The 23941-nt window shown below is 34.8% G+C and overlaps 1 protein-coding gene across 4 annotated transcripts in view; it reads left to right on the top strand.

The window, feature by feature from the left end:
• Positions 1–23941, top strand: part of BRD10 (bromodomain containing 10) — a 104735-nt gene that overhangs the window by 5743 nt on the left and 75051 nt on the right. For 3 of the 4 annotated variants that reach the window (XM_060300912.2, XM_030877145.3, XM_030877144.3), the window contains exon 2: positions 23405–23605. The exons of the other annotated variant lie outside the window; for it this stretch is intronic. In XM_060300912.2, the coding sequence (XP_060156895.1) occupies positions 23405–23605 (201 nt within the window). The remainder of the gene's footprint in view (positions 1–23404; positions 23606–23941) is intronic. 4 annotated transcript variants of the gene reach the window in all.

Below are 23941 nucleotides of genomic sequence, written 5' to 3'. Positions count from 1 at the left end.
GGAATAGTTTATACCCAGTGGTTGGTTAGAGTGTAGGATGATGAGGTACTGTCATGGCAGATAAGTCTGGAAAGGTAAGCTGGGACTAATTATGGAGGACCTTGTTTGCTTGCTAAGGAATTTAGAATGTAGACAGTGTAGATTCATCACGGGTTTTAGCTAAGGGAGTGACATGATTTTACTAGTATTACTAGTATTTTGAGGTTTGAAGACTGAAATGGAAGGAGAGAGAATGGAGAAAGGAAACCAATTAAAAGGCTCTGGAGTTAATACCATCAAGAGATAATAAGAGATAATAAGCAGTAGAAACAAATAATAAATAAGGATACTTATTATATGCTGAAGTAAATTCAGCAAGTAGAAGTGGTATAATGGCAAGCTATTGGATGTGGGTGTGATGGAGAGGATGAGGGCCAAAATTTGAGCCCAGGTGATGGTGATGCCGAGGGAATGTGAGAGGAGCATGCATTTGAAGATGTGCAGCTCAGAATTATTAGAAGGCGGAATATGGAGCTCAGCAGAGTGACTAGAGCTAGATTAGAGGTGTTTAATGAGGAATTAACCTGCAGAAGGATGATGGTTGAAGAAATGGGAGGGAATGAGATTGCCCAGGACAGAGTCTAGTAAAAAAAAACAAGGGGACCGGGCTTCCCTGGTGGCGCAGTGGTTGAGAGTCTGCCTGCCGATGCAGGGGACGCGGGTTCGTGCTCCGGTCCGGGAAGATCCCACATGCCGCGGAGTGGCTGGGCCCATGAGCCATGGCCACTGGTTCTGCGCGTCCGGAGCCTGTGCTCCGCAACGGGGGAGGCCACGACAACTTTGTGTAAGGATTGACTTATCTTAAATTTGGAAAGATTAGAAAAATATGATTGAAGTGTGTATAATGTGTATTAAAACCTGAAATACTTAATTGAGAAGAGGCAGTTAAAGAAGCTGAAAAGAGTTTATTCTGGAATAAATAAAAGGTGTTAGTTGGAATATAGTAAACTTACAGACTTTAGCATTTTAGGAGATTTTGTTCCATTTGAAAATAATAATTTGGAAATGATTTAGATCTAATACAGTAAAAATGCCCTAATAGATTGTAGTGTGTTTTGCCTTAAAGTTCGTTTCTCATTGTATTTGTGCCCTTGTATTTATTTTTATTTCTAAGAAAAAAATTAGAGCAGGGAAAAGAAATCATGTTTTTGGAGAGAAGATTAGGTCCTTTTCATATTTGTGTTTTAGTTTTCAAATCCTCTCTAGGCTCTCTCCACAGGATTAGAGAACAAATAATAGCTGTTTTCATTTCCAAGGAACTTCCATAATAATATGAATCTTTAAAATATATATTAAATTACTTGAAGTCGTTGTTCTTTTTTTTTTTTTTTTAATGGGAAACACTAATAAACCCCAGTGGTAGTATTATATATAACCAAGCCCTTTGTTATATCATCTTCCACCCAGGACCCGTGAGTGTTCCAAAATTAATCATGCTTAAAAGTCAGGATACGGGCTTCCCTGGTGGCGCAGTGGTTGAGAGTCCGCCTGCCGATGCAGGGGACATGGGTTCGTGCCCCGGTCCGGGAAGATCCTACATGCCGCGGAGCGGCTGGGCCCGTGAGCCATGGCCGCTGAGCCTGCGCGTTCGGAGCCTGCGCTCCGCAACGGGAGAGGCCACAACAGTGAGACGCCCGAGTACCGCAAAAAAAAAGTCAGGATATTAAGCATATACACTTTGCAAAAAGACTTAGGAAGACCAATGAAGTATTAATAGTGGTTATTGCTAAGTAGAAAGATCCTGGGTATTTTTCATTTTCTTCTTTTAATTTTCTGTATGTCCTAGATTTTCTATAATCATATTACTTTTATAGTTAATAAAAGATTTTATTTAAAGGCAATTAGTATTTATAATTTTGAATAAGAATTGGGTTAAAAATATGTATCATCAAAGTTTTAAGGCAGTACAGTCATGTTAAATGTTGTAACTGGGTGGTACAGCTGTGGATGATTAATTTTCCCTTCCACTTTCTACTCTTTTTCTACAATGACCATGTGTTACTGTTGTTATTTTTTATAATACCATTCAAAACTTAAAATCTACAGATTCTGTAAGTGCAGTTTTAAAGGGTTGGAATAGCTAGTGCTAAGAACTCACCCCAAACTTTCATATTTAAAGCTTTTGAGTAGAGCCATCTGAATGTACCTTCAGACAAAAATAACTCTCTGATAGTTTCTTTTATATCTCTTCAAATGTTAGTACATCTGGGGATTTAGACCTTTTCATTTCTGTCTAGGCATCCCTCTAAAAGATAAAAAAAAAAAGATGAGAATACAGATTGAGATAAACCAGTTTAAGGTAAAACTATTTACCTCTTGCTATAATTTGTAAGTACTACTTTACTAATATTGCTCTTTTGTGGGAGTTTAAGCCTTCTAAATTAGAATCAGTGAAAAAACATTGCCAAGATATAATGCAGAAAGTGTTTGAGTTGCTATTTAGCAGACAAAGTGTTTTGTGGATCTTCTATTTCCAAAAGATAGCCCCATTTCTCTTTCAGATACATCTCATCTGCTAGATACCATTTCTTCAAATGGTAACATCCCAGTTTATAATAACTACAGTTTGGGTTTGCAAAAGCTTTAAAGGTAAACAGTTTTGTTCCAGTTTTACAATCTATACTAGCCTAGTACATTGACTTTTATGATAATGGTGTGCATTCTCAGCTTTTTGAAGTTGAGATCAGAAAGAAAATCTCTCTTACAAAATGTGCATGCAGGTAGAATACTGGATTTTCCCTGTGGCATTTCATGCTTTATGTTTTTAAACTGCTTTTCAATTTCGATAGTAGATTGCCTAACAAATACAGTAAAGGATATAGTAAAGAATATAATTGCTAAATATACAATTCCTGGTGAATTCAGGGTCTATTCTCATGTTTGTTCTAAAAATAAGAACAAATCCATTTCATTTTGTGCTGAGAAGAAAAATCATCTCAAAAACTTACTACATAGAAACATTTTCCCTTAGAAATAGTTATAGATTGTTTCCATGTTAGCCCACAAGCCCAATTTTTAACATACGAATTACTAAAATTGGAAGATAAAAATATTAGAATATAAACAGTAAACAAAATTGAAAACATTTTTTTCTTTTTAATTTATTTTTTTTTTGGCTGCGTTGGGTCTTCGTTGCTGTGCGCAGGCTTTCTCTGGTAGGGGCGAGTGGGGGCTACCCTTTGTTGTGGGGCATGCGGGCTTCAGTAGTTGTGGCACACGGGCTCAGTAGTTGTGGCTTGCAGGCTCTAGAGCGCAGGCTCAGTAGTTGTGGTGCACGGGCTTAGTTTCTCTGCGGCATGTGGGATCTTCCCGGGCCAGGGCTTGAACCCGTGTCCCCTGCATTGGCAGGCAGATTCTTAACCACTGTGCCACCGGGAAGCCCCTGAAAACATTTTATATCTCTCTTGAATACTTGTGCTTGAGGAAAAGCAGGTTTAAATTTGGCTCTTTTCTCACAGATAAACTAGTTTCCTGGTTCCCTCCTTTCTTCTGTTGTTGCTGCCTTATCTACAAGGCTTTCCCTCTGTCTTAACCTTCTTTGTTTTCTTTCATAGCATTTATTTCAACCTCACATACAATATGATTTAATTATATATCTTTTTCTTCTCTTTCACTAGAATATAAAATCTATGAGGGCAGGGACTTTTTCTGCTTGGTTTGTTGTTTGACTTCTATAAATGTTGATTTAGAATTAAGTGGTTATAAGGTCTACAGGTCATTTTCAAAAGTGTTTGGGGCTTGTCTCTCAAAAGGTGTTTCCCAGATCACCAGCGTTAAGAATTGTGTTAAAGGCAGATTCCTTGGTCCCAGAATAGCATATTTAAATCTGTTAACTCAGAATCTCAGAGTGGGGATGAGGAAGCTACAGTTTTAATAAACTCCATAGATGATTTTTATGTACAATAAAGTTCTAGGAGTGATACTTCAGGATATAGTAACACTGTTTCATGATTGATTTCCCATCAGAATTAAAATTTTTTCTCTCATTGGAGTATTTTTTTTTATCACTGCTTTTATACTTGTCAACCTTTATTAGCATTGTATTTTGGGTTATAGAATGAAGGGAAGGTAGGAAAGAATTAAGAAGCAGATTCATATATTCATGTCTTCGTGTGGAATACAGCTTGAAGAAGTAAGTGGTAACAAGTGAGGGAAGTGTTGGGGGAGGGGTGAGGAGGCATGCTACTAAAGAATGGAAAGACCTTGGAAGTCATGTGTTTGTCATAGACTATTACACGGAGCAATCTCTATTTTAATTTAGAATTATGTTGAAGTATTCTATGAGTAATCCCTGTTACATAGGGCTAATGTGTTAAATAGTACCAAAATTTTAAAAAGCCTTAAGTTAAAGACCTAAGACTCTATTCCCGTCGCTTTTATTCATTTAAACCTATTTGTATGATCTTACATCATATATCAGCTGTGGATAATAATGCTATTCTTTGTGTTTCTCATTTGATTTTGGGGAGCAATGAAAGGAGATCCAAGGTTAGCTCTCATAGCATTGCTCTGCACTATATCAGGCAGAGTAATGTACTAATTGACCTCATAGTCTTTTGGTTGATTTTTAAATTTTGTGTTTCTCTTTTATAGTTCAGTATGAGTTCAAGCCTTTATAAAGTTTAAAGTTTTTAATTAGAGTTCTAAAACATCCCCTACTCCATACAGTATGCCAAAGTGTGTGTGGGAGTATGCTCAGGTGCCTACATTTTAGTTCTTCTAGGGAGAGGGTGCAGAAGTTTATTAGGTCAGCAGAGGAGTACAGAGCCAAAAAAAGCTTAAGAACCATAGTTTTAAACCACAGAATTAACAAACATCCAATAAATTATGATGATGTTTGGTTAGAGAAAATTCCAGTTAATTGAAGGAAAAATTAGGCCTTTAACAGAAATAACAGAATTTGAATAGTACCTGAAGATAAATATTCTTATGTTATGCCTATGTTTATTCTATTAGGTGTTCAAAGAGACTTTATTAAGTAATAGTTTTGCTCTGCATTAAATTAAGAGGAAAAATGTCCTGGAAATAGCCCCCTTGGTATTCTAGAACTCTGAAAGAATTAATATATGGCTTACTGTACTGAAGATGTCTTAACTTTGTGAGTAAAGTGAGTTTAATTCTGGTTTTGCCGGTGACACTTGTGTTGAACTAGACATTGGCTTTCTCTAGAATTTCATTTACAGTCATTGGCTGTTAACTTCATCAAATTCAGAGCAATTTCAAAACATCTGGAGTGCCTTCTTGTCTACTTGTCTGTTTCTTTTTTCTATGTCTAGTGAAATCCTAATTATTTTCTGAGGCTCAGCTTAGATTTTACTTCCTCTATGAAGCCTGATACAGAATTAATTGCTTTTTTCACTGTATTCCATGATTCTTTGTTTTGCATTTGGTTATAGCACTTAAAAAATTTATGGTAGTGATGTGTCTGTCTATCTATATTATGATGGTAGTTGTTTGGTAATTCTTGAACTAATGAAATAAATGAGCTAATAAAAATCAAATAAATATTCAGTTATATCAAGTCAGAATTGCTGCTTGTTTTTAAAAGACTCGGCAGTCATCTCCTCAGGAAAACTTTGCATATTTCTTCCCCCCTCTTCTTTTCAGCTTGGTTATATTCTTCTGTTCTTAACCCACTTTTTGTATTCGTATGATTTGTATTGAAGTTTTTGAATACCATGATATTGAAGTTATCTGTTTGCCTCACCAAAGTTTAAGATTTTCTTACGCATTTCTGTGTTTCTAGAAATAAGCTCTTCAAGTGCAGAGAACCTCAGTATGTATTAATTGGGTTGAATTCAGATACCATATCCTCTCTTAAGGGATGGGTACAGTATTTAAAAGCATAATAGCAGGTAGTGTATGGTTAATGTAGTAAGACAGGTACTGTTCCTTATATTAAACATATTTACAGTGCTTATTACTTGATAGGCAGTGTAGAGGTATTCGAGATGAAAACGGAAAGACAAGAGTTGATAAACGAAGTTGATGTAGAGGTCATTCCAGGCAACAAGAATAGCATATTCAAAAGTGCAAAGGCAAAAAAGTCACTGTATATAGCTAGGGAATGGTCAGTAGTTTAGTTTGGCTAGAGTGCTAGTTATATATAGAAAAGTAATGACAGCTGTGACTGGAAGGACCAGCTTATGGAGCCAGGTCATAGAGGGCCTAATATGCTGTGCTAATAAAGAATATGATATTCCATTTTAGTGACTTATTAAATTTCAAGCTTTCAAGCTAGAGAGTTACAAGGGACACATAGATGAGACGAATTAGAAGAGAAAACTAACGTCAGTTTGATTTTTCCCATCCCTTAATTTTCACCTTTCTTAATTTTAATTTTTTATTTTGCTTCTCTTAGCAGATTATGTAGAAATGTATCTGAAAATATATGTTTTTTTTAATTTGTCATCCATTTTATACACATCAGTGTATACCTGTCAATCCCAATCTCCCAATTCAACACACCCCCACCCCCTGCCACTTTCTCCCCTTGGTGTCAATACGTTTGTTCTCTACTTCTGTGTCTCAATTTCTGCCCTGCAAACCGGTTCATCTGTACCATTTTTCTAGGTTCCACATATATGCGTTAATATATGATATTTAGTTTTCGCTTTCTGACTTACTTCACTCTGTATGACAGTCTCTGGGTCCATCCACATCCCTACAAATGACCCAATTGCATTCCTTTTTATGGCTGAGTAATATTCCACTGTATATATGTACCACATCTTCTTTATCCATTCGTCTGTCGAAGGGCATTTAGGTTGCTTCTGTGACCTGGCTATTGTAAATAGTGCTGCAATGAACACTGGGGTGCATGTGTCTTTTTGAATTTTGGTTTTCTCTGGGTATATGCCCAGTAGTGGGATTGCTGGGGCATATGGTAATTCTATTTCTGGTTTTTTAAGGAACCTCCATACTGTTTTCCATAGTGGCTGTATCAACTTACATTCCCACCAACAGTGCAGGAGGGTTCCCTTTTCTCCACACCCTCTCCATTATTTGTTGTTTGTAGATTTTCTGATGATGCCCATTCTAACTGGTGTGAGGTGATACCTCACTGTAGTTTTGATTTGCATTTCTCTAATAATTAGTGATGTTGAGCAGCTTTTCATGTGCTTCTTGGCCATCTGTATGTCTTCTTTGGAGAACTGTCTATTTAGATCTTCTGCCCATTTTTGGATCGGTTTGTTTATTTTTTTAATATTGAGCTGCATGAGCTGTTTATATATTTTGGAGATTAATCCTTTGTCCGTTGATTCGTTTGCAAATATTTTCTCCCATTCTGATGGGTGTCTTTTTGTCTTGTTTATAGTTTCCTTTGCTGTGCAAAAGCTTTTAAGTTTCATTAGGTCCCGTTTATTTTTGTTTTTATTTCCGTTACTCTAGGAGGTGGATTAAAAAAGATCTTGCTGTGGTTTATGTCAAAGAGTGCTCTTCCTATGTTTTCCTCTAAGAGTTTTATAGTGTCCGGTCTTACATTTAGGTCTCTAATCCATTTTGAGTTTATTTTTGTGTATGGTGTTAGGGAGTGTTCTAATTTCATTCTTTTACATGTAGCGGTCCAGTTTTCCCATCACCACTTATTGAAGAGACTGTCTTTTCTCCATTGTATATCCTTGCCTCCTTTGTCATAGATTAGTTGACCATTGGCGCGTGGGTTTATCTCTGGGCTTTCTATCCTGTTCCACTGATCTATATTTCTGTTTTTGTGCCAGTACCATATTGTCTTGATTACTATAGCTTTGTAGTATAGTCTCAAGTCAGGGAGTCTGATTCCTCCAGCTCCGCTTTTTTCCCTCAAGACTGCTTTGGCTATTCGGGGTCTTTTGTGTCTCCATACAAATTTTAAGATTTTTTGTTCTAGTTCTGTGAAAAATGCCATTGGTAATTTGGTAGGGATTACCATGAATCTGTAGATTGCTTTGGGTAGTGTAGTCATTTTCACAATATTGATTCTTCCAATCCAAGAACATGGTATATCTCTCCATCTGTTGGTATCATCTTTAATTTCTTTCATCTGTGTCTTATAGTGTTCTGCCTACAGGTCATTTGTCTCCCTAGGTAGGTTTATTCCTGGGTATTTTATTCTTTTTGTTGCAATGGTAAATGGCAGTGTTTCCTTAATTTCTCTTTTATATTTTTCATCATTAGTATATAGGAATGCAAGCGATTTCTGTGCATTAATTTTGTATCCTGCAGCTTTACCACATTCATTGATTAGCCCTAGTAGTTTTCTGGTGGCATCTTTAGGATTCTCTGTGTATAGTATCATGTCATCTGCAAACAGTGACAGTTCTACTTCTTCTTTTCCAATTTGTATTCCTTTTATTTCTTTTTCTTCTCTGATTGCCGTGGCTAGGACTTCCAAAGCTATGTTGAATAATAGTGGCGAGAGTGGACATCCTTGTCTTCTTCCTGATCTTAGAGGAAATGCTTTCAGTTTTTCAACACTGAGAATGATGTTTGCTGTGGGTTTGTCGTATATGACCTTTATTATGTTGAGGTTGGTTCCCTCTATGCCCACTTTCTGTAGAGTTTTTATCATAAATCGGTGTTGAATTTTGCCAAAAGCTTTGTCTGCATCTATTGAGATGATCGTATGTTTTTTTCTTCAATTTGTTAATATGGTTTAGCACATTAATTGTTTTGCGTATATTGAAGAATCCTTGCATTCCTGGGATAAATCCCACTTGATCTTGGTGTATGATCCTTTTAATGTGTTGCTGGATTCTGTTTGCTAGTATTTTGTTGAGGACTTTTGCATCTATATTCATCAGTGATATTGGTCTGTAATTTTCTTTTTTTGTAGTATCTTTGTCTGGTTTTGGTATCAGGGTGATGGTAGCCTCATAGAATGAGTTTGCGAGTGTTCCTTCCTCTGCAATTTTTGGAAGAGTTTGAGAAAGATGGTTGTTAGCTCTTCTCTAAATGTTTGATAGGATTCACCTGTGAAGCCATCTGGTCCTGGACTTCTGTTTTTTGGAAGATTTTTTAATCACAGTTTCAATTTCATTACTTGTGATTGGTCTGTTCATATTTTCTATTTCTTCCTGGTTCAGTCTTGGAAGGTTATACCTTTCTAAGAATTTGTCCATTTCTTCAAGGTTGTCCATTTTATTGGCATAGAGTTGCTTGTAGTGGTCTCTTAGGATGCTTTGTATTTGCAGTGTCTTTGTAACTTCTCCTTTTTCATTTCTAATTTTATTGATTTGAGTCCTCTCCCTCTTTTTCTTGATGAGTCTGGCTAATGGTTTATCAATTTTGTTTATCTTCTCAAAGAACCAGCTTTTAGTTTTATTGATCTTGAAAAGCTAGAAAGAAGAGACAGACAGTATTTTCTTTTGCCAAATAATTTAGATAATACACTAGATTTAAATATGTAAATAAATAATTTAAGTTGGACTTCGTTTTGTTTCTTTAATTGGATAATTTCAGTCTTCTCACAGTTCTCAGAGGAAAAAAATTACGTTAAATACAGAATTTTACCAATTTAAGTTACTATATCTTCCAAGTTATTTTCTACAACTTTGTTTACCAGTAACCAAAAAAATGAATAGGACAAATATAATTAATAAATTGCAAATACATATTGATAATATCAGCTGGTTGTGTTTAATTTGACAGCTTGGTTTTTATAGACCCAAACCTGTATTTTTAACAGATAGATACTTATAAGAATATCAGCTTAAAATAAATATCATAACATGCTAAATAAAAGATGGTAGAAACATTTTAATATATTAAATATGACATTATTTCATGGTGATCCACAGAACCATTTATATTCTCCAGTTTATCTGAATCCCTGATTATGATACAATTGCCAGTACATTAGTAAGTTCCTCTACTTACTAATTCCATGGTAGAGAATTTGGTTGGTAGTGAAATTGAAATCAAGTCTTTTTTTTAAGTTTTATGGCAAGTGTGTAAATGATAAGATAACTGAGATCTATTTTAATTTTTTATTAGCAGTTTAAGTCCTTTTTTACTAAGAGTTAACATTTATTCATTTCTTTCTATATGCTAAATACTCTGCTAAGCATTCTATTCAATACATGCTCTTTGAAGAAGATTTGAAAAAAATAGAAATATGTCAAAAAATAAAAATCACCTTTCCCATCAGATATCACTTGTTAGCCTTCTTTATCTCATCTGTATACATATGTATCATTTACTCTCATATACACACACAAATTCAATACAAAATTCGAATTTTCCACTTATAGTTTATATATTTTGCCATATATTCTGCTTATCACTTACTAGATTTGATTTTACTTGTTACTTGATTGTTGTGTGTGAATATTGTTACATGTAAAACTATACACGAACGGGAAAGCAACGGTAGGACCCTGTAGTGATGGTTTTGTTATTTTTTGTTTGACCCTGTAGTTTTTTCTTGTAAGAAATTTATTTTTTGCCATGTGGATTAGCTATCTAGTGCTTTGTTTGGCTACCAACAACAACAACAAAAAATGACAAGACTTTTTACAAAAAATTTGCCTAACTCATTAAGAAATAGGTTGAAGCCATCAGTCATGGCATGATGAGTTTGTGAGATTTATAGTAAGAATATACCTTAAAACTATTTTAAAATGTTTCCAGTCACACACGTTAGTTCCTAATGTTTTCGTTACTTTATAACTATCCTTCTCAACAATACTTATGATTAAGTTGCCAATTTAGAGCAGGGAGTAGAGATAGCCTGTTTTGGCTGCCTTATTAAATGCTATTGTATGTTACTCTGTTTGAAAGGCTTTATCTGTATTAACTTATTTAATCCCCACAACTCTTGAAGTAATTAATGATTTACATAACCTGTTTTACAAATGAAGAAATGAGACACAGAAAAATTAATTTGCCCAAACTAATTAGTGGCAGAAGCTGGATTTGAATCCAGACTGTTTGGCTCCAGAGCCCAGGTACTTAATCACAGTGTTTGTTGCTTATGAGCAAGAGTTGAAGGGATTGAGAGAAAGGAGCCTTCTACCTGAAAGAGAGGCTGGGGAGAATAGGATCATTAAAGATTTCAAGGTGGAGGGAGTATTTAGATACTTGTGGTGGTGGGATTGACAGTATGTATTTGCAGTATAAATTATTGAAAATAAGTATGCATATAAAGTATAACAACTGTGAAAATCTGAAGGAAATAGTGTAACTAATGTACATGGACTTTGCTTAGCAATCCAGTGATTAGTATTTGTCTTATTGGTAGTTTATTAATTTACAAAATAATGTGTACACATCTTAGTGGCAAAAAATTAAACAATACAAGAAGTATTACAATAAAAATGTCTGCTCTACATTTTTCTGGTCCCCTAGTAAAATAGGCTACGACTGTCACTAGTTTCTTGTATTCAACTGGGTGTCTCAGTTTTTTGTTTTGGGTTTTTTTTTCTGTTTGTGTGAAGCTTTATTTTTTAATTGAGGTGTAAGTTGGTTTACAATACTAGTTTCAGGTGTACAACATACTGATAAAAAATTTTTATAGATTATATTTCATTTAAAGCTATTATAAAATATTGGCTGTATTTCCTGTGTTGTACAATAGATCCTTGTAGCTTATTTATTGTATACATAGTAGTTTGTACCTGTTAATCCCCTGTCCCCACAGGTAAACATTAGTTTGTTTTCTATGTCTGTGGGTCTGTTTTTGTTTTGTTATATTCATTCATTTGTTTTATTTTTTAGATTTCACATATAAGTGATATCATACAGTAATTGTCTTTCTCTGTGTGACTTATTTCACTAAGCATAATACTCTCCAGGTCCCATCTTTGTTGTTGCAGATGATAAAATTTCATTCTTTTTTATGGCTGAGTAAGTATTCTGTTGTGTATATATGTACACCATATCTTTTTTATCCACTCATCTGTTGATGGACACTTAGGTTGCTTCCATATCTTGGCGATTATAAATAATGCTGCTATGAACATTGGGATGCATGTATCTTTCCAAATTAGTGTTTTCAGTTTCTTTGGATATATACCTAGGAGTGAAATTGCTGGATCATATGGTAGTTCTATTTTTAGTTTTTTGAGGAGCCTCCATACTGTATTCCATACTTGCACCAATTTACATTCCCACCAATGATGTACAAGGGTTCCCTTTGCTCCACATCCTCACCAACATTTGTTATTTGTGGCCTTTTTGATAATAGCCATTCTGACAGGTGTAAGATGATATCTCACTGTGATTTTGATTTCCATTTCTCTGATGATTAGCAATGTTGAGCATCTTTTCGTGTGCCTGTTGGCCATCTGTATGTATTATTTAGAAAAAAAGTGTATTCAGGTCTTCTGCCCATTTTTTAATTGGGTTGTTTGTTTTTTTGATATTGAGTTGTATGAGCAATTTACATATTTTGGATATTAACCCCTTATCAGTCATAATATTTATAAATATTTCCTCCCATTTAGTAGGTTGTCTTTTCCCTTTATTGGTGGTTTCCTTTGCTGTGCAAAAGCTGTTAAGTTTAGTTAGGTCCCTTTTTTTATGTTTTGCATTTGTTTCCTTTGCTTTAGGAAAGGAAATATTGGAAAGGAACTATTGCTATAGGAAAGGAAATATTAAAAAATTATTGCTATGAATTATGTCAAAGAGTGTTCTGCCCCTGTTTTCTTCTGGTAGTTTTATGGTTTTCCACCTTACATTTAGTTCTTTTATTTATTTATTTATTTATTATTTGGCTGCATTGGGTCTTAGTTGCAGCATGTGGAATCTTTGTTGCCATGTGCAGGATCTTTGTTGTGCCACGTGGGATCTTTAGTTGCAGCATGCGGGATCTTTTTTTTTTTAGTTGCGGCATGTGGGATCTTTAGTTGCAGCAAGTGAACCCTTAGTTGCGGCATGTGGGATTTAGTTCCCTGACCAGGGATCAAACCCAGGCCCCCTGCTTTGGGAGAGCAGAGTCTTAGCCACTGGACCACTAGGGAGGTCCTACATTTAGTTCTTTAATACATTTTGAGTTTATTTTTGTATATGGTATAAGAAAATATTCTAATTTAATTATTTTACATGTAAGCTGTCCATTTTCTTCCAGGACCACTTATTGAAGAGACTGTCTTTTCCCCATTACATATTCTTACCTCCTTTGTCGTAGATTAATTAACCATAAGTGTGTGGGTTTATTTCTGGGCTCTCTATTCTGTTCCATTGATCTACGTGTCTGTTTTTATGCTAGTACCATACTGTTTTGATTACTGTAGCTTTGTAATGTAGTCTGAAGTCAGGGAGCCTGATACCTCCAGCTCTGTTCTTCTCTCTCAAGATTGCTTTGGCTTTCCAGTGTCTTTGTGTTTCCATACAATTTGTCAAATTATTTGTTCTAGTTCTGTGAAAAATGCCATTGGTATTTTGATAGGGATTGCATTGAATCTGTAGATTGCTTTGGGTAGTATGGTCATTTTAACAATATTAATTCTTCCAGTCCCTGAACATGAAATATCTTTCCATCTTTTTGTGTCATTTTCAGTTTTTTTCATTAGTGTCTTAAAGTTTTCCAAGTACAGGTCTTTTACCTCCTTAGATTTATTCCTAGGTGTTTTATTCTTTTTGATGTGATGCAAAATGGGATTGTTTATTTCTCTTTCCAATAGCTCATTGTTAGTGTATAGAAGCTCAACAGATTTCTGTATATTAATTTTGTATTCTGCATCTTTACTTAATTCATTGATGAACTTTAGTAGTTTTTGTTGGTGTCTTTGGGATTTTCTGTGTATAGTAGTATCATGTCATCTGCCACCAGTGACAGTTTTACTTATTTTTTTCCAATTTGGATTCCTTTTATTTCTTTTTATTTTTTGGTTACTGTGACAAGGATTTCCAATACTATGTTGAATAAAAGTTAGCCAATTCAAATTTTAACATGTTCAAAACTGAACTTTAGGTTTGTTGTTTTGTTTTCCTTTTCTAAGCCTGTTCTTACCTTCTGAGCAAATGACTCCACTGTCTGGGAAGTTGCTGTGGCCAAAAAAACATGATTTTTTAATTGATTCTTCCTTTTCACTCATTTCTCTTGTTAAGCATATCAACCATTTCTGAGCTTTCTTCCTCTAAAGTATATTTTAAATTTTGCCCATTTCTTTTCACTGTCACCACTTAAGTACAAACTATTATCATCTCTTGCCTGAAATACTGCTATAGTTTCCTGACTTGTTTTTCCTGCTTCTGCTTTTTCCTCCTTGAGTCCATTTTCTACCTGGCAGCCATGGTGAACTTTAAAAAAAATGTACATTGAGAAGTCAGAACCCTGCATCAAGCACTTCATTGGCACTTAGGCTATAGTAAGGAGTTTGGCTTACTGTTCTTTATATACCTACCAAGCCATTTCTCACCTCAGGACCTTTATACTTCCTTTTTGTTTTATCTAGAACACTCTTATTCCCAGGGTTTTCTTTGGGTTTCTGTTTGCTTATTTTTGTTTGTTTGTTTTGGTCATGGCTGGCTCCTCCTCTCATTTTCCTCAGAGAAATTATTCTTGACTGTCCTTCACAGAACTTATAGTATATTATAGTTAAGACTTATGTGTATGTATTTCTTTACTCTTTTTTTGTGTGTCTTCTTACTAGCGTGTAAGCTCAGCAAGGAGGAATCTTGCCTGTAAGTGTTGATGCCAATACCTGTCTCAGTATCTATGTGTATTTAATATTGAATAAAGGAATAAATGAATGAATTAACAAATAAATGGATCTGTCTGGAATTTGTATTGGTCAAGGAGTGAGGTTGAAATCCAACTTTATTTTTCTCTCACATCTAGCTGCTTGTCACAGCATCACTTTTTTCCATTGCTTTGGTATACCATTTTTGTAATATATTAAAGTCCTGGTGTATTTGGGTCTACTTTTGAACTGTCTCCACTACTGTTAGTATGTCTAACTATTCAACTTCTGGTATTAAATTTATTACTGTGACTTTAAAATCCACTTTAATATCTGGTAGGATGAGTTCTCTGTCAAATGATTTTTTCTGAATTTTCCAGAAATGAAATTTTCATGTTTTTATTTTTACATAAGGTACTTTTAATACTTTTTAATAGTATAAAATAGTATTGTGGACTCAACATTTGCACCACCCATGTTTTGGTCACTTGGCCATAAGAAATATTTGGGAGATGGAGAGATCAGCCAAGATGGCAGAGTAGAAAGACCCTAAGCTCACCTCCTCTCATGAGCACACCAAAATCGTAACTATTCGCAGAACAACCATCAGTGAAAAAGACTGGAACCTACCAGAAAAGATCTTCTACTGCTAAAGACATAAAGAAGGAACCACAATGAGATGGAGTTGAATGATTATTGTCAAAGATAGAGATGTCTCCACGGAGGGAGAGATCTGACTTGGATTTTGAAGAAAGGAAGGGAGCTCACCAGATGATAAGGGGAAGAAAGAACAGAGAGACCGATGCAGAGGTGCAATACCAAGCAGCACATCTGGATAAGGAAATCATCTCCATCATTCCAGCATGGCTGGAAAATGCAAGAGAGCATCAAGTACCTGGAAGACAAAGACCACTGTCTTCTGAATCCCCAGTACCCAAAGCAGAGCCTGGCACCCAGAGGTGCTCAGTAAATGTTTGTGGAGTGAGTGAGTGATGGAATGACAGCAACGGGGCCAGATAGAGAGTCCTGTAACCCATGCTGGACCTTGCAAAACCCAGAGGGCAAGGTGATAATTTAATCAGAAGAAAGATATAATTCAGAAATGACTTCTTAAAATATTTGTTTTTAGTTATGTGACCCAGTGGAGGTGTTAGCTAACCCTGTGGTGGTAATAATGTTGCAAAATATATGTGTATCAAATCAACACATTGTACACATTAAACTTACACAATGGTTTATGTCAATTATATCTCAATAAAGGAGGGGAAAATAAAATATTCATTTTTAAATTAAAAACGTGAGAGAACAGCAGGAATTACTAGTTTGTGTGGAATAAGAATGACATTCTTCCCATTCTTGAAATGCACAATAAAGAAAGAGGTTGGTAGCATTGCTTATTTTCTGTGAACACCATAATGTCCACTTGTCACATCCTCCTAATTTCAGTTAAGTCTTCAGCTCTTGTTAGGTGCCTACATCTCTTTTTTATGACCTCTTATTTCAAGTAGGTAGAGGCAAGACTCGCCCCAGCTTTCCCATCTTTCCTCTTTGTGTCTGTGTCACATCTGAAAGTATCTTGAATTTACAGTGTCCTACTTTAAATCCTCGTCAGTACTTGGCAGATATTTAGAGGAGTTAGCCAAGAAAAGGAAGCCAAGCTATCTACCTGCCCACTTTGCAGACTTGTCACAGCTTTAGTATCTTCTAGGGAACATGAACATAACCAGACTATATGAAAGATAAGGACCTAGGGAGCCCTCTGTTCTGCCTGTACTGAAAACTCATGACTGCTTCTATATGGTAAGGATTAGCTGTAGTGGTAGTAAAATGTTCAACAGAACAGCACTAACTTACTAAAAATGCTTATCAGAGTTGTTGAGGTTGGTAAGGCACTTCTCAAGTATCCTTCCTATGTAAATAAAAACTTTACATTTACCTTTGTCCCTTCCTTAAATTAGAAAGGCAAAATCAAGAAATGGAAATTTATTCTAAGCAGAATGTTTGGTTTTCAAAAAATTAGTTATGGTGGTCTTTGGTTGTTATTTAGGGGAATTATGTCACTTATTTGGTGCCACTTCAGGTATGAACAAAGACTTTGAAAGATTTTTTAACTTATAATTCTTTGTAATTATTCCCTTATTGTAATTATTCCCTTATTAGTTTTCCATATTAATGAATGCCTTCTTGCTTAATCCTTGGTTTTTACTTAGTACTTTTTCCATCTATCTGGAGAACTAAATAGTTTAGATCACTTGGTACTTAAAACTTTTCTCCTTTGGTTGTTATTGTGATGTTTCTTCTTTTTTTTTTTTTTTTTTTTGGCCACGCCACGTGGCTTGTGGGATCTTAGTTCCCTGACCAGGGATCGAACCTGGACCCCTGCAGTGAAAGCGCTGAGTCCTAACCACTGGACCATCAGGGAATTCCCTTATAGTGCTGTTTCTTAACTTAAACTATTGTCTTTTGAGTGTTCCTCTTCTTTTGCTATGTTTTTCTTTATAATTATGGATGATCCCTAAAGTTATGCCTTTAGGTCATATCTCCCTATATTTATTCCTCTGTGGAGAGACTCTTTTTTATGACTTTCTAAGACTCTCAAATCGATATCTTGAGCCTTTCCTTTTGTTTTAGCTTCATATTTCTGTCCATAGAACTTTCCCAGCTGGTTGTGCAAGTGTTATATCAAAATGTTAAAAACTAAGTGTATTTCTAACCCAGGTCTCCTTCCCAATTTTCATATTTTTCTTTTCAACTTTAACATTTTTTTCAGTGGTGTCACCGTTGTTTCAACCCGAATATATGCAAACTGTCAGCATGTTCACTGCTGAATCCCTGTTGCTCAGTAAATATTTTGAATGAATGAATTTGAATAATATGAATGAATATTTTTCTTCTTAATTAGTATTTCTTTTCCACTCTTTCCTACCTATCTAAAACTGCTCTTTCTGCAAAGTCCAGTTTAAGGTCTTGATAAAAGAGTAATCAGATGGTATACAGAGGTTGAGTGAATAAGAAATGAAAAATATCATTTGAATTTCATAACTAGGAGGTCATTTGGGAAGAGGGATTTCAATAGAGTAGGTACAGGCAAATGACAGTTTGAGATGTGAATGAAAGGTGAAATGGACCAAGATTTAGATGTGGCTCTTCTCAAGGGGAATGGTTTGTTTTTAATAAAAACTTGGACATGTTTATATGCTAAAGGCAACTAGCAGGTAGAGGCTGAAGATCCAGGAGATAGTTAATGAAGTAAAAATTCTGAAAACCTACTGCAGGATTAGTTTTTGATAAGAGACACTTTTTTCACTGCAATTTAAAGTGCAGATACATTTTGTTTAGCTTCAGATAATTTTGTTTTTTGAGAATCAGGAAGTTAATCGAGCTCTTTCTTTAAAACTACCATTTTCTCTGTGAAATAAGTAATAAGCAAAGTCAACTGCTATATGATGATGGATAGTGAGGTGAAGTTTTTGAATAATGATGGCACTTGAAGTTGCTGTTATGGAGAACCGAAGAGGGAGTTGACTTCCTTCAAAGAAATAATCTTAGGCGAGCCCAGTTTAGGTTACAGTTAGACCATAAACTACAAGGTGGTGATTTTTTTCTCCTACAGTGCTTAGTAGTGGAGGTATAGGTGTGAAGGACCTTTTAGCTGAGATGCAAGAGAGAGATAGGGTGCCTGAGACAGAAAGATAAACTGGTCAAGGGAGATGAGATAGAAGAGGTTAGTCGTATATGATGGTTCCCAACTTAGTTATCTATATGAATAGCTGAAAGAGGCTGAATTATGTGAGAGCAAATAAAGGAACCAAACAAGGGACTGGAGGTCTGGATGAAGATGAGTTTAAAATGCAAGGGGAATAAGAGTAACAATTGGGAGAATAGAAAGTAAAGGAGATCAAGTAGGAAATAAGTTTAAAAATCTGTGATAAATGCTTTTTTTTTTTTTTTCCTTTGGTGTGGATGAAGACTTCTTTGTTCCAGAACTGTTAGAGGTATCATATATAAGCTGGAGATGAGAGGAGTGGTCTCCAAACTTTTATGATCTGGCTTCTCAAGCAGAAAAGGTTTTGAATATGTACCCCTATTGTATGCATATTTATTTATAAATCATATATAGGTTCTTCTGTACTATTATGCTTTATATATTATAAAACATTACATCACAATACATTAAACTAGATCCTGGAAATGAGAGATTAAGCATATTTTAAATTTTAAAAAATAATACTAATGTTATTTTTGGTGAGGGCATTTTGATACTTCATTAGTTTTGAAAATCTTGGTTTAATAATTGGCTGTAGCGTTATCTAAAAGGCTTGTTTTAAGTTGAGTTTATTTTGGTACTTGGTTTTAAAGACTGTTGTAGTTCAGAGCTCATAAACATACACAAATCCAGATGGAAAAAGTGCATGACAGGCTGGGCTGACTACATAATGATGCTTATCTATCAAACATGCAAAAGTTTTTGTTGAAATCCACCAAAAAAAGTTCTGCCTTTCCTAATTTCAGTTAGTTGCTCTTGAAAACTAGTACTAAGTTCCTGTTGTGCTGGATAATCTTCATTTGCACCTTCAAATCTATTCTCCACCCTTGTGCACTATGCTCTGTGCCCCAGGAAGCTGATCTCTAAGGACTGTTATCAACTGGTCTGCCTTGTTTTCTGGCTTCTGATTGGGTTCAGTCAGTTGGAGGCACTGACAGAGAGGTAGGGATATTTATTCTAACAGCTTCTTCTTTGCTGGGCTTCAGTAACTGCATCATCATCGTGTGGCCCTCTTCTACAATGACAGCTTCTTGGTTCTAGTAACTATTCCCTCCCCTTTCCCTTTTGAGCCTAGAGTGATAATAATGCTCTCTAGCTAGTCCACGAGTGCTTCACCATGCCTTCCTAGTTTCCCTTAACCTTACCTGCACATTTGTAAATGGTGTCTTCATTAAACATCACCTCCTTTTGAATATTATCTCTTTCTTGTCAGGACCCTGAGGGCTATATTGCATTTTAATATTTTTTTTAAGTAAATGGGTTTAAAAAGTGACTGAAACTCTTCATTTGGAACATTTTAAAGCACATTAGATGATTCTGTTTCCAACTTTTAAGTGGACAGATAAACTTTTTATAGGTGACACTTCTACATTGTTTTGGTAATGTAAAATCATGTAATAGCGGAAACCTTTCCAATCATCTTTTTATAGTAGAGGATCAGTCCAAATATTAACCTTAAGTAAAACTTAATATCAGTTTACTTCCACCTTAATACTTATTTTAATAATTTTAAACAAAATTGCACCTCTGAATTCTGAAACTTGGAATGCATCAACACCACAGAAAAGACCTTTTCATGCTTTCTTTGTGAGGGAAAAAAAAAAGAAAAAGGGTAACTATAAAACTCAATGAATCAACCATAATTATTGCTTAGCTTTTGCTTACAGTTAGCAATCTGTTATTTTCAAACTACTGTCAGACTGATTTCATGGAATAATTTTCCTAATAGGAAGGAAAACTTGAATTTTGGGAAGGGGGAGTTATTTTAGTGTATTATTTGATTGCTGATTATCTGACAATTCTTATCTGGAGGTGAGACTTATTTTCATCTTATTTTATTGCCTTTTATTCTCTGATGTATGAAAACTCAAGTACTAGTTAGTAACAAATGTTTAATCAGTGTTCTTTTACTGTGGACAAAATAGATGAGTAGAATTTTTCAACTTTATGTGTGTAAATTTAAAATGAAAAATAAATGGTTTGGCTTGTATCCTTCCAAATACTATATCTATATACCACAGTTTGAGGCTCTGAAGGAACAAAACAAAGTGCTTATCCTCCTGGAGCTTTCATTCTGGTGAGGATATGGATAATTACCAAATAAATAGATAATTAATGTATGATAAGTAACATGAAGAAAAAGAAACAAGAGTAAAACAATAGAGAATGACAGGGAATCCTTTACAGGTTATGGTGATCAGGGAAGTCCTCTCAAATATGGTGATACTTGAATACAGATTTGAATGAAGTGATAGTGCCTGGCCATACAAATATCTGGGGGGAAAGTGCCTTACAGGAGAGAGATCAAGTGCAAAGCAGATGTTGGTGTGACTGAGAATAACAAGGAGACTTTTGTGGCCAGAACACAAAAAGCTAAGGTCAGAGTAATAGAAAATAGGGTCTGAAGAGGTAGATGAGGGCCATATCATACTAACTCTTGTGAGCCATCAGAACTTTGCATGGTATTTTAAGTATAACTGGAAGGCTTTGGAAGAGACAGAGCAGGGCAATGACAAAATCTGATTGGCTTTTTAAAAGGATTACCTGGGTTGCAGCTTGAAGGATAGACTGGAGGGAGATCAGAGTAGAAGTCAGGAGACGTGTCACAAAGAGATTGAAGTAAGCTAGGTGAGAGTTTGAACATGTACACAAGCACACACTACTGGATGCCATATGTATGTTTACATATACTTGTATATAATTCCTTTTGGGGTAAAAAATATATTTTACCCCAAAACAACTTCCTTACATTCAGCAGTGTAATGTGGACATCTTTTATAGTGAGTACATACAGATTTACCTGTTGCTTTTAATGGATGATGATATTGCATGTTGTGATGTACATGACTTTATTTAACCTGTCTCCTATTGAAGGACATTTGTTTCCAGGTTGTTCTTTTTGAATGACAAACAATACTTTGTGTGTGTGTGTGTGTGTGTGTGTGTGTTATTGCTCACAGTTGTGGATATATGTCTATAGGGTAAATTCCTAGAAGCATGATGGGTCAAAGGATATGTGCACATTAAATCTTAATGATTATTACCAAATTGACTTCCAAGAAGGCTGTGCCAATTTTACATACCCGCTAATGTTGCATGAGAATTTTTTTTCCTTAGACCCTTTCATCTTTATGTATTGATACAAGAGAAGCATCATCGTTTTCTTTGTATTTGGATTATGAATGATAAATATCAAAGCTTATAAATTCTTATTTCTGATGAGTAATAAAGGATATTAATTCCTCTTTGTTATGAGAAAATACTGTTTAAAAAAGTAGTTTATAACTTCACCATCTCTACTTATAAGACTGAAGTTAAAGGGTAAAAATTAGGTTCTGACTTGTTTACATGACAGTTTGTAAGCCATATGACTTAATATTTCCCTCAACTCTCCTTATCCCCAGTGCTCTACATACCGTGTAACCTCTGACATGTCATCACATTTCAGTGTAATATTGTCCATTAATGTTCTTTTCCATTAGTATCGATGAGGAAATAATTAAAATTACAGAACTAGTTAGTTCGCCAGTGTGAACACTATGCTAAAATGAACCCAGGTATACCCATTCAGTATCTGTTATTGCCAGTTTATTTTCCTTGGGCCCACGTTCCTTACTCCCAGCCAGTTAGCCACTATATAGATGTATGCTGTTGTGCTTAAAAGATCACAGCCTGAAACAGTATGGATAGATTAGCTCAAGTTCTTTAGCATTACTAGAAAACCAGTTTAAAAGTTTATGCCCTGCCTAAAGCTGAATTAGTTAAAATGTTATCTCATAATAAAGAAAACACATAATAGTGCCACAGTTCAGTAGAACCTTGCAGTCATACTATTCACGGGACCTAGATGGCCTGAGAGTAAGAATGTTATAAAGTTACTCTAACTTAGAGTAATAAACCACTGTAAATATAGTCCAAGATGGACAGGAGTTTGATTATATTTCATGTCATAAAGGTTTATGTTTCGGTGAACCTTTAGCTTATTTTATATTACAGAAAACCTGTGCCTATAGGAAAGCAGGAAAATATGACTACAGGTTCAAATTTTAATTTACATAGATTCTTATCCAGCATATTGAATGCTTACTTTAAGATTGACTTGATTTTACCATTGTAGAAACAACATGTACAAAGCCTTCAGAGGCTCTGGGATGTTTTGCAGAGGTAGAACAGCAGATATTTTCCCTGGTGCTTTTTACGATTAACTCATATAGATTTACAATTAACTCATAAATTCAGGATTCAGTTTTTATTCTAGACTTAAAATTTTATAAGATTAATGTTTCTTTCTTCAGTGTAAATAGTTTTAATCCAAATTCGTTAAGACAATTTATGGATAATTAAGCAAACTGCTAAGAAAATTTTTCATCCTTATCTTTAAGCATTAGACTAGTATCTTAGTGTAATAATAAATATCATAGGGTAGGGAGACATTTATGGTGAGGTTGAAGAGGAAATCTAGATTCCTAGGTTCTTTTTATAGTTTAGTCAGAAGGTTTCTAAATTTACAATTATATATTGTAATGCTTACAACTTAAAATTATATATTGTAGTGCTTCATTTGTTTATAATTACTGCAAAGTGTTTGTATATCGTAAATTTTCTCTCCCAAAATGTTTTTGTGTGATTGTATATTTTTCCATAGTAATGATATAGTAGTATGAAATATATGAAGAGATGTAAAGATAAGCTACATTTAATTTTGCAAACAATAAAATTTTTTCATTGAAGAGATCTTTAATTCTTAATTTTAGTGCTTCAATTTTATATTTTTTTAATGTAGGGAAGAGACTATCACTCAGACTGACTTTATGACATGAGTAAGGAAAATTAGAAATTATGTAGGGAGGATAAAAATCTGAAACATAGCTAAGCAAGGTTTAACTAAATTTTTATGTAGTTAGCAAAAAGGATTCATCTTAAGATGCTGGTTAAGGGGGTTTATTGCTTACCCAGAAGATTTGACCTGTGAATTGACTTATTCTTCTCCAAGGCACTTGAGAGAAAAGACAACGATAGCAGTTACATCTAGAGGCTATTATGGATTGGAGGATGAGAAGGGAACTGCATGTACTTCAACAAGGCGCCGGTCAACACCACGAAGTTTGGCAGGCTTGACAAGTGGAGTTTTTGAATCTGTAATGGTTCAAGTTTTGAGACAGGAAGAACAGCTGAGAGCAAAAGAAGAAAAAAGGTAAATGCTAAAAAAAAAAAAAAAAGTTGAGTTTCATGTTGTTCAAATTTTCAGGAACTACATTTTAAAGAGTAGTTGTATAACTTTTGTGTGCCCATATCAAATTTCTGGGCCCATTTTAATAGTGTTCCAAAATGCATTCTCACCTACGTATGAATTAGTACTGAAATATCACAATGATATTTGTTTCAAAATAGAGTTTTAAAATTTAAACCAAATTACTTTGAAGCTATACAAAAATAATTTGTATGAAAGATTTCAGGGTGCTTTCTAGATTTCTGGAAGTAGTATTAAATGAATTATAAATTTTAAATGAGAGGAATTTTATGTAGATTC

This window comes from Globicephala melas, chromosome 6 (assembly GCF_963455315.2).
Source record: "Globicephala melas chromosome 6, mGloMel1.2, whole genome shotgun sequence".
NCBI classification, from domain to species: domain Eukaryota; kingdom Metazoa; phylum Chordata; class Mammalia; order Artiodactyla; family Delphinidae; genus Globicephala; species Globicephala melas.
The sequence above is the reverse complement of the archived record's forward strand: the minus strand, read 5'-3'. Positions and strand labels throughout refer to the sequence as shown.